This window comes from Schistocerca piceifrons, chromosome 11, assembly GCF_021461385.2.
Source record: "Schistocerca piceifrons isolate TAMUIC-IGC-003096 chromosome 11, iqSchPice1.1, whole genome shotgun sequence".
Lineage (NCBI taxonomy): Eukaryota > Metazoa > Arthropoda > Insecta > Orthoptera > Acrididae > Schistocerca > Schistocerca piceifrons.
The window spans coordinates 95,062,406-95,078,283 of record NC_060148.1 but is presented as its reverse complement, the minus strand read 5'-3'; the positions used below and the strand labels follow the sequence as shown (position 1 = coordinate 95,078,283).

General features: G+C 41.8%; 1 protein-coding gene across 1 annotated transcript in view; it reads right to left on the bottom strand.

The window, feature by feature from the left end:
* LOC124719745 (protein shuttle craft) overlaps positions 1 to 15,878 on the bottom strand; it is a 258,849-nt gene that overhangs the window by 217,351 nt on the left and 25,620 nt on the right. The window contains exon 4 of the mRNA XM_047244946.1: positions 12,303 to 12,511. Within this exon, the coding sequence (XP_047100902.1) occupies positions 12,303 to 12,511 (209 nt within the window). The remainder of the gene's footprint in view (positions 1 to 12,302; positions 12,512 to 15,878) is intronic.

Genomic DNA, 15,878 nt, shown 5'->3' with positions numbered 1-15,878 from the left:
TACTACAAAACAAAATTTTAAACATTGTTTCCCCTTGAGATGTAAATTTGGTGGGATACCATTTCATCATCATTCATGAAAGTAGTGAGACTGGGGTGAGCAAAGGTTGGGAATTTGTATGGGCGCTGATAACTGTGCAGTTGAGCGCCCCACAAACCACACATCATCATCATCATCATCATCATCATAATATAACTCACTTTGGGTAAGGCATTCGGATGGAAGATTGCAAACAAAACCACCAGAAATGAAGAACTGCTACCAACATATGTACAGAGACTTATGGATATCCACAAAGGACGATATCACACCCACGGAAGTAGAATTGATTAGTCCCTTCCTTGGGGGTGTGTGGGGGGGGGGGGGGGGGGGCATGAGCCGCGTGGTAGAGCAGGGAGCACAACTTACAAGAGGATCTTACTAACTGTCACTCTTAATTTCCTTCAGACTTATACGATTTAAAGATTATTGCTCGGACATCCGTTCCCTCAAGCAAGACAACGTAGTTTTCAAACAAACTCTACACAATTGTCTTCGCAGATTCGAAGATTTCCAAGAATTTTTAAGTGCAAAATATACTGCCTGACAAAAGACTGCGTATGATGTTAATGTAAATTCTTACACGTATCCACTATCAGCGGGTATTTAATTAGAGTTCAGCTACCAGTGACAGGAAGGACCGCCACCAGAGTGCACTAGCGCTGTTCGTGTTTAGGGTCGTTACGAGGACCGGTGAGAGAGGTAAGGGCTGTAAACGGTGTCACATGTCAAGTGATCACTCTAAGGGCACAGAGATGCCGCATACTGAACTGAGACAGAGTTATCAGCAACTGACAAATTTTGAAAGAGGCCTCTTTGGAGGAGGAGGAGGAGGGGGGGGGGGGGGAGGAGGAGGAGGAGGAGATTAGCGTTTAACGTCTTGTTGACAATGAGGCCATTGGAGACAGAGCTCCAGGTAACGTTAGGGAAAGATGGAGAAGGAAAGTGTCTTGTGCCCTTTCGAAGGGACCACCCCGCCATTTACCTTAAGAAATTTAGGAAAAACATGTAAAATGTAAATCGGGAAGTCCGGACACAAGTTTGAATGACTGTCCTCCCAAATGAGAGTCCAGTGTGCTAACCACCGTGTTACCCCACTCGGTAAAAGACATCTTTGTGGTTCTTCCATCGGGCAAGCTGAATTGCGCAATATCCATATTTATGGTGAAGGTAGTGATATTTAGTTTGTGGGGCACTCAACTGCACAGTTATTAGCACCCGTACAAATTTCCAATCTTTTCACTGTCCAATCCCGCCACTTTTTCTGAATGATTACGAAATGATGAGGACAACACAAACACACAGTCCCCGGGCGGACAAAATCCTCGAGGTGGTCAGGAATATAACTGCCATCCAGAGTCAGGAATGCTAGACACTAGATCATGAGCTGCAGATCCAGATTTATGGGGCATTCGAATGTGACAGTCGGACTGCATGGGAACATGAATGTAAGCCTTCTCATCGTCAAAGTTTCTGGTCGACCACGTCTGACCACTATAAGGGAAGATCACTTTATTGCCCACCGAGAACACTGTTACTACTCCATCTGTGTACTTGCGGTCTGAAGGAAGACTGGACTTACCGTCTTGTCGACAATGAGGTCACCAGAGACAGAGAACAAACACGGATTCTGTCACGGATAGGGGAGGAAATTCGCCGTCCCCTTTCAAAGGAACCATCCTGGCATTTGCCTGGAGCAATCTAGGGAAATCATGAAAAACCTAAATCTGGATGGCTGAACACGGATTTGAACAGTCATCCTCCCAAATGTGAGTCCAGCGTGCTAACCGCTGTATCACCTCGCTCGGTACCTGACACGTGAGAATAAGGAGTGTGCTCCCAGCTACATTCTGTGTCATCCCACACCAGTGGTTGGAGACTAGCGGCAGCAGCACTAGGAAATACTCATCCGCAGTCACAACACAAATGGCTGTGTTCGAAGTGTCACCTTGACCGGGAAGCACCGACTGCCAATAAATGGCATCGTACTGTGTCCGGCGATTGCTTGCGGTCTGGCACTACCACAGATGACCACCGTCAGCGAGTATGGCAGCTATCTGGGGAGAAATCCATTCATACAACATTTTGGAGAGGTATGGCAGTGCGAGTCCTGACACCACTGTGAGGGAGCTGTTAGATACAACTTCAGGGCATGGCCAGTAGTTGTTCAGGAAACTGACAGAACACTGGTATGTTACAGCCATCCTGCATCCTCACGTGTCACCTCGCGTGCAAAAGTATTGTGGTACCAGTTTTCAACAGGGCAGAGCTTGTCCACACATGGCAAGTGTTTCTATGAACTACATACTTGATGTCAAGGTACTACTGTGGCCAGCAAGGTACCCAGGTCTGTCTCTGACAAAACGAGTTTGGGACCGCCTCGTGCTAGTACCCAAGATATTGAGGATCAGTTACAACAATTGGAGGTCAACTTGTTTATGGAATGATACAATGCCTTTTTAGCATCCTTGCTAACTGCATCAGTGAGTGCACCCGGACCAGAGAAGGTGCAATGTCACACTGATAATTTGACTTATACTGACAAGTTCTTTGTAAATTTGACTCAATTTTGTAAGCACTGAAACAACATTACATACCCTCTCAACCCGTGATCTGTATCTCCCTCACGTATTGGGGGCTTCACTTTTTTCGTCAGGCAGTTTATTTACAATCTATTAAAATAATCATCAGTAGCTGAGTATGGTCTGCAACAGTATTAGACAATGGAAAATCCAGGTTGGAATGTAACAATATTCTGAGAAGGAAAGTTACTACTCACCAAATAGCGCAGATGTTGAGTCGCAGATAGGCACAACAAAAAGATTTTCACACTTATAGCTTTCGGCCAATGGCCTTTGTCAACACACACACACACACACACACACACACACACACACGCACACACTCTCTCTCTCTCTCTCTGCAGCCTCAGGCAGTGGTTTCAGTTGCCTGAGACTCCAGAGGTGTGTGTGTGTGTGTGTGTGTGTGTGTGTGTGTGTGTGTGTGTGTGTGTGTGTGTGTGTGGGTGTGTGCGCTTTGTTGTTGTTGTTGACAAAGGCCACTGGCCAAAGCTTTAAGTGTGAAAATCTTTTTGTTGTACGCATCTACAATTCTCAAACAGTATGGTAATTGTGTTAGTTTGAATGCCACTAGCAGCACAATTTTTTTAAGATTCAATATTTACTAAGCCTTTTGCTGTCATGGACGTACTCTCTGCACTCCATACTCAGACAGCTTTTGTTGCAACTGTACTGCTCGCCAAATGCTGGTGCCTGTGCCAAGAGGCAGTGTTCTGCTCAGAATGAAATACTTATCATCCAATTGTCTGAAAACTATTAAAACAGAAAAGAATTGCTACGCGAGATATTCAAACCAGCAGCTGTAGACTGCCAAACTTTCACATTCTGCATTCATCAACGAGCGAGTCTGACAATGTGTCAAAAGTTATGTAATTAACAGTGGTCGGAAATTTGATCTTTAAAGGCAGTTATAAAGAGTGTTTGAGAATTGCATCGTACTGCTTAGGAAATTTACATTTGGGTATTCAGCTACCAATCCTCTACTAAGGGCATTTGGGAGGAAAACGGTTCAATCCCACATCCGGCCATCCTGATTTAGGTTTTCCGTGATTTCCCTAAATTGCTCCAGGCAAATGCCAGGATAGTTCCTTTGAAAGGGCAGGGCCGACTTCTTTCCCCGTCCTTCCCTAATCCGACGAGACCAATGACCTCGCTGTCTGGTCTCCTTCCCCACACAATTCAACCCCTCTCTACTTATGAAGAAAACTGATGGTTTGTTGTTAGATGGATAAACTCCTCGGCTTATCAGCTGCTTTAAATTAAGTGTGCACCATACCTGGGAAACCAGTTCTCATACTATACGAGAAACACACCATTACACATGGTACAGGTTACCGGATACCATTCGCCATGCACCATATGGTGACTTGCGAAGTACCTACGTATATGTAGATTATAGTATTGTGCCAATCTAGTTACTGTGAACTCAAACTTCAATTTGAACACAACTACGAGTACATTTATACTGCTTATATAATAATGAGAACAATCAATTTTTGACAATATAATATAACTTGATAACCTGGTAAGTCTCCCCAGACATGCTGTTCTGGGTGACTTCTCCGAAATCTACCCTTTTTCCTTGACCCCTCCAGTCTTTTTCCTTCACCCCTCTTCCTTCATCTTCAGCCTACTGCTGCAAAGAGCTGCCACAGGCTCTGATAGTATGCATAATTATAACCTTCTTTTATGTGTGTGCTGCTGCTGTTGCTTACTGCTTATGACCGACTTGACACCTGTTCAGCAATTTAGTGGCTTACAGTTTCCAGGCTGAAATGAAACATCCCATTTAGGGGATTTTAATGTTAATGGCCATGTTTTGCACCAGCTCGAGCTTTACTTCAAGCACCGTTCATGGGATTGACCTACAGTGTGCCTAAAGAACAATTTCTGTAGGACATGTTCATTTCTGCAATGCCTGCACTGGAACTAATTGCAGATGTGTAGTGGGCAGCGTATTGTGCACAAGTAATGGAGCATATCTTGCGAATACTGTCACTGGCCTCATAAAATAGCAAACTGTAGTTTACCTCTGACTTTTTCAACTGCCGCATTTATTGCAGATGAAACTGTGTGGCTTTTTGGTTCCAGGCCATAACTCGCAGTGTGTTCACATGCTTTTCGTGCATTTGCTAAAATTTTGCATAACTTCGTCACTAGTAAAATTCATTATAGATCTAAAACATATTTACACATTAATAACAGTTCAATATTGAAAATATTTTCAGACCAGTGTAAATTAAATGAACTACGGCATTTATTAGTACTAAATGGTTAAAATGTTTCGTAGTGCACAGTCCCAGTTCCAGTTTACTTGTCTAACAGTATCCAGGACCAATAAGAATTTCAAAAGCTGCCATAACCGACTCATAATGGGAGGTACCCCCCATGGTATATGGTTACTGTGAAGAAACTTCTAAAGGAACAGATATTATTGCATAATAGGTGTAAAACAAAGCATGGGCTATAGACAGAGATGTTGAATGAAATGTGTTTAGCTGTCAAGAGAGTAATGTGTGAAGCCTCCACTGACTACTGTAGCAGAATACTATCAGATGATCTTCCACAAAACTCAAAGAAATTCTGGTTGGATGTAAAGGCTGTTAGTGGCACCAAAGATAGTATCTAGTCACTCACGAATGAGCAGGAACTGAACTTGAGGGTAGTAAAGCAAAATCTGAAATACTTCATTCCAAATGTTTCTTTACAAAGGAAAACCCATGAGAACTGTCCCAATGTAATGCTTGTACCACTAAAAAGATGAATGAAATTAGTATTAGTGTCACTGGTGTTGAGAAACTGCTGAAATCGTTACAACTGAACAAAGCTCCGGGCCCTGATGAAATCCCTGTCAGATTCTATATTGAATTTGCAGCTAAGTTAGCCCCTGTTCTCACTATAATCTATTGTCAATCCCTATCACAAAAAAAGCACAAGGTCACACTCGTCTGCAAGAACGGTAGAAGTAGTGATTCACAAAATTACTGTCCAATATCCTTGACAGATTTGTTGCAGAATCTTGGAACACATTCTGAGCTCAAGCATAATGAGGTATCTTGAGCAAAATGACATTCTCAATGCCAACCAGCACGGATACTGATCACATGAAACCCAAAATGCACTTTCCTCACATGACATACTGAAAGCTTCGGATCAAGGCAACCTGGTAGATGCTGTACTGCTGTATTTCTTGATTTCTGAAAAGCATTTGACTCAGTACTACACTTATGCTTACGGTTCTCAAGTATGACCATATGGGGGGATATCAAGCGAAATTTTTGACTGGATTGAGGACTTTTTGATAGGGAGGACAAGCATGTTATCCAGCACATTTTAAATCGAAAAATTGTTCCAGACATACACCTCAACTTAACCAACATACTTGGCAGTAATATATAAGGGGCACATACTTTCCATTCAACTCTGTCGAAAGCTAATGCAAATGGCAGTGGAATATTGCATGTAACTTAATAAATTTCACTATTCACACCATCAATCTCTTTGCACGCCATGTGCCTGAAAATTTAGGACTAAGGCCGCGTCCTTCGTAAGTGACAGAAGAAAGCGACAGCTTCAGGTGACAAAATACAAAGCAGGTGTAGTTACGGAGGTGGCCTACGAGAGCAACATCTGTGTCGCTGCCCGTCTTCCGCTGCAACTGTGGAAGTTTGAATTCAAAAGTTTTTGAATCTTGTCGCTGCAGCACACATGACAGCCACATGCCTTCTCAGCAAAGCAGTGGAGCGGACATGGTGGCAGCTATGAAATACTTATCATTCGATTTTAAGAAAAGTATTCAGTGAAAAAATTTGATTCTTCCACATCTTATAGTTTGACATCTTTACTAGATAAAGGTCTGAATTTATTTTCATTATTCGCCATAGTCACTGTGCTGCACAAAATTGAGTACATGGTGGCACGAAATTTTTAAGAATTTGCAGAGGTAAAATCACATTGCGTAGACTTTCTGTATAGTTCAGTTAAGACCATACATCATTGCGTATGAAATGTAACCAATATATCTAAACAGTATTTAAAATTGAGACCAGAATGATATATCTTTTCATTCTTGAGACATTGGTTGTTATATGCGCTAACGGGCTGCTCGTGGCATGACCAAACCTTTCTTGTGCTTCGGGAATCAAGTGGTCGTAAAAATTGTCTCATCTCGTAAACCATTCATTCAAGACATGTAAGAGACAATTTTTGGAAATGACAGCACACAGAAAGGACTATTTTATCGTATGATTAACACTCCATACATCTTTTTAAACGCATGAGCAGAGCAGAAACAATACTCCCTATAAATTACACCATGAGGTTTTGTCCAAATTTTCTTAGCCAAACAAAGAGAAAGAAACAGTTAAACAAGGTATCAAAGTGACCAGCGTGGGGTCTAGTTTTGCATGAAAATGTTTAACTGCTTGAAAGTAATCAGGGTAATTAATGAAAACTTAATGAGTTGAGGAAAAATTGAAATATTTCACAAAAAGCTGCTGCCAAGCTATGTAAATGAAATGTCAAAAATTTCATCTGTTCAAGGCCTAGCTATTTTGCACATAAAAAGATAGATGGGTGTGGTATTTAAATGTCTAAAAGGCTTCCTTCAAATTAAGTATAAAGTTAGGATTTTTGAGAACACAAGACATTATAAAGGCAAACGAGAAGCCAGTAAGATCATGCTTTTTGAATGAAACTTGAAAATAAAAAAAATGAAAGAAACCGGTTCTTAATATTTTATGAAATGTTTCATGTAAAAGAAATAAGTATATCAGAGAAATGTTCTACGTGCCTTTGAAGGATGCTTGAAATCATGAGCAGAAAATGAGGTGCACCAAACGTTTTCCCAATATTTTTTGTTTCATACTTTTAGAAAAATCATTTCAGAAAACTTTTCACTTTCTTTTCAAAATTTTGCATGCTTTGCTTTTACAGACCATTTGGATTAATTGAAACGCTTGGCCTTAACACTGACTGCTGATGAATTACGTTCGCAACGTCAAACACCTGTAAAATTTCATGGTTCATTGACATTTATTAGGAATTTAATGTGTGTGATACACTGGGGTAGGTGTGTATACACTTAGAGATCAAGTACTTTGGCAAGACCTTTAACATATACTTAACAGGGCAGTGTAAACAGTACACATAAAACTTAGTACACAGAACTGTAACTGAGTCAGTTAAAATATAAGAAGTCACTTAAAACAGAAGAAAGTAACTGGGATTGAACCTAGGACCTTAGGGTAACCCTAATTACTGCCTGTAACACTACTGCTATACCACAGTTCACTGATTCTCACTGGTATCAATTTATTTATTTACGTAGTCAGTCAATCTTCTGCCTATATTGGCTGTTAAAAGTTCTTGATCGTGTAAAAAACATACGTCTTTAATTTATTGATGAGATAGTCAAATGCTCCTCTGATCTTCCACGCATTCACGTGCATTCGAGGAATTTGTCTGGTGATCTTCGTAGTTGATGATATAAATTATGAAATTATCCATGGAGATGGTCGCTCGCACACAGGACACCCGAGCTTTCCGACTGATGCTGCTGCTTGTCACTGGAGTGTTGCGTATCAAGAAGTCGCTCGCTTCTGTCGCTCACGTAGGACTCGACCTAAGTTGTTCTTGATGTACGGGGGGGAGTTGGAAAATAAGTTTCTCCTGTCGACTGTGGTCAGAGTTATGCGTGAAATGGGGAAAAGAGAAAAAGAGAGAGAGAGAGAGAGAGAGAGAGAGAGAGAGAGAGAGAGAGAGAGAGACATTAAAGATAAGATATACCTTTATTTTTCTACCTAATTTCCATGTACATTGAGACATCTGTCATACCGCTTTATAAGCGCCAACAAGCCTTCCAGGAAAAAATCAGGGCATTTCATATGGAAGAAACATTGAACGCCGGTTCGCTTTAATCATGTCATCCACATTCCTGACATTTGCACCTGTAGTGGCCGTGCACGTCCGTCCAGGTTTCTGTTTGTCCTGCACTTGGTGACGTCCATCACTGAATTGCTGGCACAATCTCCACACCATTTGCCTCGACATCAAACCTGACCCGTACACCTCAACAAGGCGGTTATGAATTTCTGTGTCTGATACTCCATGTGCCCATTCATAACGGATAACAGCTCTCACTTTCACCTTGATTCCAAAACGCACCCTCTCTCCATAGCTCTGGGAAAAGACTGAGCAGCTGGCATCCACTTTGCGCAGGCACTGCGACAGCGCCATCTGCTCGATTGCGGTCGACCTCTACCCAATGGTGTATCGGTGCCTTGCACGTGCGCGTTCACCTGCCACGTCGTCTTTCGCCCATATCACACAACTCTGCCCACAGTCGACAGGAGAATCTTTATTTGCCAACTCCCCCTATTACTTGACAATGAATCCCGTCTGACAATCACTGTCAAGTGTTTGCGGTTTCATTGTCAACTATATCTTTAAATTCTTTCCGCACGGTATTGTAAAAGCATTTCATAGCAAATTTGCAACACCTGTCGCTTATCCGAGTGCATAATAGATACTGAGAATTCTCATCTCTCTCATCTGTCATACCCATTTACTTTTACAGGCTTGTGATGATAGATTGCTAGACTGCCTCTTTTTGTGCCAACACCCACTGAACCTGCGAATGCTCTTCATACAACGAGCAAGTAGCACTTGGTAAAAAGTGCTGATATCACAACTCTGCAGAACTGAAGAGAGTTGAGCTGGCTGAAAAATGCCACACTGCACTACTAAATTACATGTCGCACTGTACCTAGTATTTCCTGGAAGGAAGGAACAAATGTGACGTAGGCAGAGCCTCGACCCACCTGTGGCCCGTAGACCCTGCACACATTAAGTTTGGTGTGCCGTGGCCAGCCCTGTCGTAGGGTATACAAGGGGCACGCACAGTGTCTGACGTCGTGCGACAACTTCAAGGACACGAAAATGAGGGTACTCTTGTGACACAGAATTACCAGCTCCCTCAAGGAGTTTGAAAGGAACTTCGTTGTGGGTATCCATTTGGCCGGCAGGTGAAATCATGCAATATCCAGATTGGTGGAGTATTTGGATCCAACAGTGGCCCATTGCTGGACTGCATGTCAATATGGGGGCAGACATTCATGTTATCAAGGTTCTGATCAACCTTGTCTGATCACAAACGGCAACCGGACTGAGGAATTACCAGTCCTACGTGTAGGCTGCTGTTAACACTCCACACAACACCGTTTTCAGAGTGGTGCCATGATTGGGAAGCAAGAACTGCTGATTGATGGCACAATATTGTGTCCAGCAATGAATCCACAATTCATTTATAACACCTTTCCCAAATGAATCAGTGCATAAACCTAAGTTGCAGGAGGTGCAGCGTCATACTGATTAGTGGGATAATATTCGGAATGAGATTTTCACTCTGTAGCAGAGTGCGCGCTAATATGAAACTTCCTGGCAGATTAAAACTGTGTGCCAGACCGAGACTCGAACTCGAGACCTTTGCCTTCGCGGGCAAGTGCTCTACCATCTGAGCTACCCAAGCACGACTCACGCCCCATCCTCACAGCTTTACCTCTGCCAGTACCTCGACTCCTGCCCTCCAAACTTCACAGAAGCTCTCCTGCGAACCTTGCAGAACTAGCACTTCTGGAAGAAAGGATATTGTGAAGACATGGCTTAGCCATGGAGGATATTTCCAGATGAGATTTTTACTTTGCAGCCCAGTGTGTGCTGATATGAAACTTCCTGGCAGATTACAACTGTGTGCCAGACCGACACTCGAACTTGGGACCTTTGCCTTCTGTGAGAAAGTGCTGTACTGTCTGCTATGTTCTTTGTAAATTTGACTTGAATTTGTAAGCACTGAAATAAGAACAAATTACCACTCAACCTGTATAGTTCTAATCCATTTCGTCATCCCCCTGTGAGTGTTTCATATTTTTTAGGCTTTGCATGTACTGAAGTTGCACGAGAGATGAGCAAAGTCAGTGACCCTTAAGTAGAGCTACGTGAAATACCCACATTCTAAAAATGCGAAGTGTTTCGAAAGTGTAAAAAATGGTTATTCCAACAATACCTGGGTATAGAGCACCATGTTTTCAGTTGATTTCAAGGTGCGATAAAACTCAAAATTTCTGCAAAATATATTATAATTAGAATATTTCAGTGACATTTATTACTTACATGCTAAAAATTTGAACATACAGTTGCTAGACTTTTACTGTCTTTAATAATCTGTTGTTATACGTGAAAACACCCCGTAAAGATGACACAAAAGTAAACATTACGATTGTAAACAAACAGATTACTTGTTGTGTAACTACCAATTTGCTAAATATGATGTTCTGCAAACCTGTGCAAAACACACATTTATGCACTACTGAGTTAACATGGAGTAGGTAAAACGAGATACGTCTGTCATATTTTACATGACTGAAAACTGAACGCTAAACCAAGGATGTTGCATTTATACCTGGGTAGAGTAATGAATAAATAAAAAGAGAGGCAAGAAACCAGCATCAAAGTCAAGATACATAGTATGGCTGTTTTTTCTGTCATCTGCTGTATTTTTTACTCTTTTTTTGTAATTACTGAAGATTTTCTAAAATATGAGTAAAGCTACAAATTTTTTGTAAATATTTTTGCCAGATATTTATGGTATCACTGGAATTGCATGCTCTTATTGAACATTTATGGTGTAATCTTTTTTAATTTATGAATGTGCGAAGACTGAGGAAGACAAAAATCAAACTTTAGGGTAAGAATTTTGAAATATGTACTATTATGAAGTGGACAGATTACTACTCACCAAGTAGTGGAGATGCTGAGTCACAAATGGGCACAACAAAAACTGTCAAACAAGTAAGCTATTGGCCAAAAACGCCTTCATCAGAATGAAGCCAAACACGCGCTCGCTCACACACACACACACACACACACACACACACACACACACACACACACACACAGTCTCCGGCTGCCGAGATCTGGCCATGGCAGCCACAGACTGTGGTCATGTGCATGAGAGTTGTGTTTGCGTGAGTATCTGTGCATGTGTGTGTGTTGACCAAATCAAAAGAAGGCCTGCACATATCACCACATATCACAGACACAAAAAATACAAATGCTAAATTCAAATTTTAAAATGTTAAATTTTCAAAGTTTGTTGCTATTTTATCAAACATGACATGCAGAGTCTGTGGCTGACTACCAATTGACTTGATTATTGCAGAAAAAATAACAGCAATTTTTGTAATGCTATTTATATAAATAGCACTGTTCACAATTTCAAACTGACAACTTCATCAGATGGAACAATCATGTCAAGATATTTGTTTCCTACTTTACATCAGTGAAAAATAATGTAAAGCACAAAAAAAGTATCATAAGGTGAACAAGCTGTCTGACGATGAACCTGTCAGTTCGAAATTTGTAACTGTGCTCTTTATATGAATAGCATTATAAAAAGGGGCTGACTGCTGTTATCTTCTCACAAGAATCAACCTGTATCTCAAAGTTTATTGCTAATATCAAGTAGCTTTACCCGTAAGGTGTACACTTCCCTTGTATGAGATATTACAGCTGAAAATATGGTGTCATAAAGTTCAAGCACATGTTTCTGTTTCGAAGCTCATAGACCTCAAGTGCTGAAGACAGAGTGCGCACACGCACACATGCGCACACCCTCTCCCACCTCACCTGTTGCCTTCCCCGGCCTGCCAGTCGCTGTAGCGGCCGCCATCCTGCACCCGCCGTCCGCCGCTGTCCGTGAATCGCCCGCTGCCCACCTGTCGGGGTCGGTCACCGCCTCCTCCTCTCCACTGCCGCTCCCTCACCCTGCCGCCACGGCTACCACCACCGTAAGCTGGCGAACCGTGTGTGTTGTCTGCACCTTCCCCATTTATCACCTGTGGTGCAAACAAGTATGTAACCGATCTTAAAAGACACTTCAAAATTAATCACAAAACAAACAGATTTAATTTTTCATTGTTTAAAAGCATGCTTCACATTTGTAGTATATCTGAAGAAATTCATGTTACCACCATAATTTTTTTTTTGTGAATAATGCTTTATTATAACTAGTTTTGGCAGATAGTACCATTTACGAGTAAACTCTTATTGTAACGGTGGCATGTGACCAAGTCACATAAACCGTTGACACTCAGCAAATTTATTCATTTATTTAATTATCTATGAGTTACATTTGTAATTAATTAATAGGTTATATATACTAGGTTACAAATACAACTAAATAATAGTTATATCTAAAAACAAAGATGATGTAACTTACCAAACGAAAGTGTTGGTATGTTGATAGAGAGACAAACACACACACACACACACACACACACACACACACACACACACACACACACACACACACACACACACAAAATTCAAGCTTTCGCAACCCACGGTTACTTCATCAGGAAAGAGGGAAGGAGAGGGAAAGAGAGAAGGATGTGGGTCTTAAGGGAGACGGTAAGGAGTCATTCCAATCCCGGGAGCGGAAAGACTTACCTTAGGGGGGAAAAGGGACAGGTAAACACAGGTGCGAGCGTGCGCTCGCGCACACACACATGCGCACACACACATGCGCACACACACATACACGCACACACATCCATCTGCACTTATACAGACACAGGCAGAAACATGTAAAGGCAAAGAGTTTGGGCAGAGTTGTCAGTCGAGGCGGAAGTACAGAGGCAAAGATGTTGTCGAATGACAGGTGAGGTATGAGTGGCGGCAACTTGAAATTAGCGGAGGTTGAGGCCTGGTGGGTAACGAGAGGAGAGGATATATTGAAGGGCAAGTTCCCATCTCCGGATTTCTGACAGGCTGGTGTTAGCGGGAAGTATCCAGATAACCCGGACGGTGTAACACTGTGCCAAGATGTGCTGGACGTGCACCGAGGCATGTTTAGCCACAGGGTGATCCTCAATACAAACAAACACTGTCTGCCTGTGTCCGATCATGCGAATGGACAGTTTGTTGCTGGTCAGAACTCCAGAGATCGGAACTTGCCCTTCAATATATCCTGTCTTCCCGTTACCAACCAGGCCTCAATCTCCGCTAATTTCAAGTTGCCGCCGCTCATACTTCACCTGTCATTCAACAACATCGTTGCCTCTGTACTTCCGCCTCGACTGACATCTCTGCCCAAACTCTTTGCCTTTACACATGTCTGTTCGTGTCTGTATATGTGCGTGTGTGTGTGTGTGTGTGTGTGTGTGTGTGTGTGTGTGTGTGTGTGTGTGTGCGCGTGTGTAAGTCTTTCCGCTCCCGGGATTGGAATGACTCCTTACCCTCTCCCTTAAAACCCACATCCTTTCGTCTCGTCTTTCCCTCTCCTTCCCTCTTTCCTGATGAAGCAACCGTGGGTTGTGAAAGCTTGAATTTTGTGTGTGTGTTTGTGTTTGTTAGTGTCTCTATCAACATACCAACGCTTTCATATATACAGTCATGATCTTCACATATCTTAGATCATCATTATTGTCTATAGCAAGGCTCATATCTCTCTCTCCAGTGCTCGCCACACTTCACTGCAGCATCGTTGGCCAACCATGGGTCTTAGAAAGTGTATGGGGCCAGCAAAGATGGACAGGTCAACAGGTGTGTCATCGTTTGTTTTTTCCAAATTGGCAGGACTCTTCTTTGGTTATTCCACTTTAATATGTTATCCTTTGATCTTACCATTTGACACCTAAGTCTATTTAGGCTCTTCCACACTCTCCATTCCAAATGTGATCCAGCAGGAAGTTTTTATTTAATGTTCCAACTTTTCAGGCTGCCTTTATCCAATTTCTGTTTCCACATTGATTCTCTGGTTGTAGGTCGACTTTCATTTAGTGGATGTTCAACTTTTATCAAATCTTTCTTAGATTTAAATCTCTCCACCATTGGCTGGCGTGCATCCAGTAGATGTCTTCTATCTTCGCACTGCCAGCTTCATTCAGCCATCACCAACGTTTGTCGTCTTATCTGTGGGGGGAGGGGCGGCGGGGGGCTATTCCAGAACACACATAATGGAGATCGCGGTCTGTAGACTTCAGGCACCCCATAATTAATAGACATGAGTCATTCAGTGCTGCATCTTGCTTCGGGCATGCATATTCAGCTGGAGCAAAGCACAATGCCAGTGATGATGCACGTAGAATTTCAGGATTTGCTCCCCAGTGTGAGTTGATAAGTTTGCGGATTATACTGTTCAGTGAGTTGGCTTTCACTCTAGTTTTTTCTACATGTTTCTTGTAAGACAATGTTCAGCCTAATGTGACTCCAAGATAAACTGGGTTTGGGCAGTGTTTAAGTTTAACTGAGTGCCATTCCAATTGTAACTCCCTGTTTGCTTCCTTATTGTTCAGATGAAATAAACAAGTCTGTTTCTTTGCTGAATTCAGTCGAAGCTGGTTCCCATTCTAATATTTAGTTAATACTTCTAAGGCATCTGTTAGGTTTCTCTCAATATGTTTGATTGATCTGGATTGGCAGGCAATGGCTACATCATCAACGTAGATAAAACTTCTTGTCGTTGGCCCAACTGGTTGGTCATTTGTGTACAGCTTGAAAAGTGGAGGGGACAAAACACTACCTTGTGGGAGCCCATCATCAAATGCGCAGGCCCAATAAACAGTGTCAACATTTTGTGTTACTCCAACATATGATACTGCTAAAATGACTTGACTTGAAAATTTTTTGTCATACCAAATCTAGTCGTCAATACAGCACTAGTCACCAGTAACACGAAATTCTTCGAATACATTAAGGCTGTGGAGCACGATTTAAATAATGAACACTACACCAGTTACTTGTTTTTTCAGGCTTATCACAGAGCGTTTCAAGAATTCTCATTTTCAAGTGAATTTGTTTACATGAATATTTTTGGTGGTGTTTTCATGTGTTATTTTCTGCCTATCTTGACTCTTTTTGATATTGTTATACTGCAATCTGAAAATCTGACAAAATGAATATTTGAGTGTTTTTGTGTGTTTTCGGGTGCTAAATTGAGTGTTTTTAAATGCTAAAGTTAGAAATAGTATATGTTGAAAATTCCTTCCAGTTTGCCCTATGTAGTAGCTACTGCATAGGACAAACTGGTAGGAATTTTCAAATTAAATACACTGAACACAGCAACAGTTACACACATAACAAATTAACAAAATCAGCAACACAAACACACTTAAGAAATACTAGACACCCAATCGAAAACATAGAAGATCTTAAAATACTCCACTACTTCCAAAGATCATATACGATGGATTTAATGGAGGA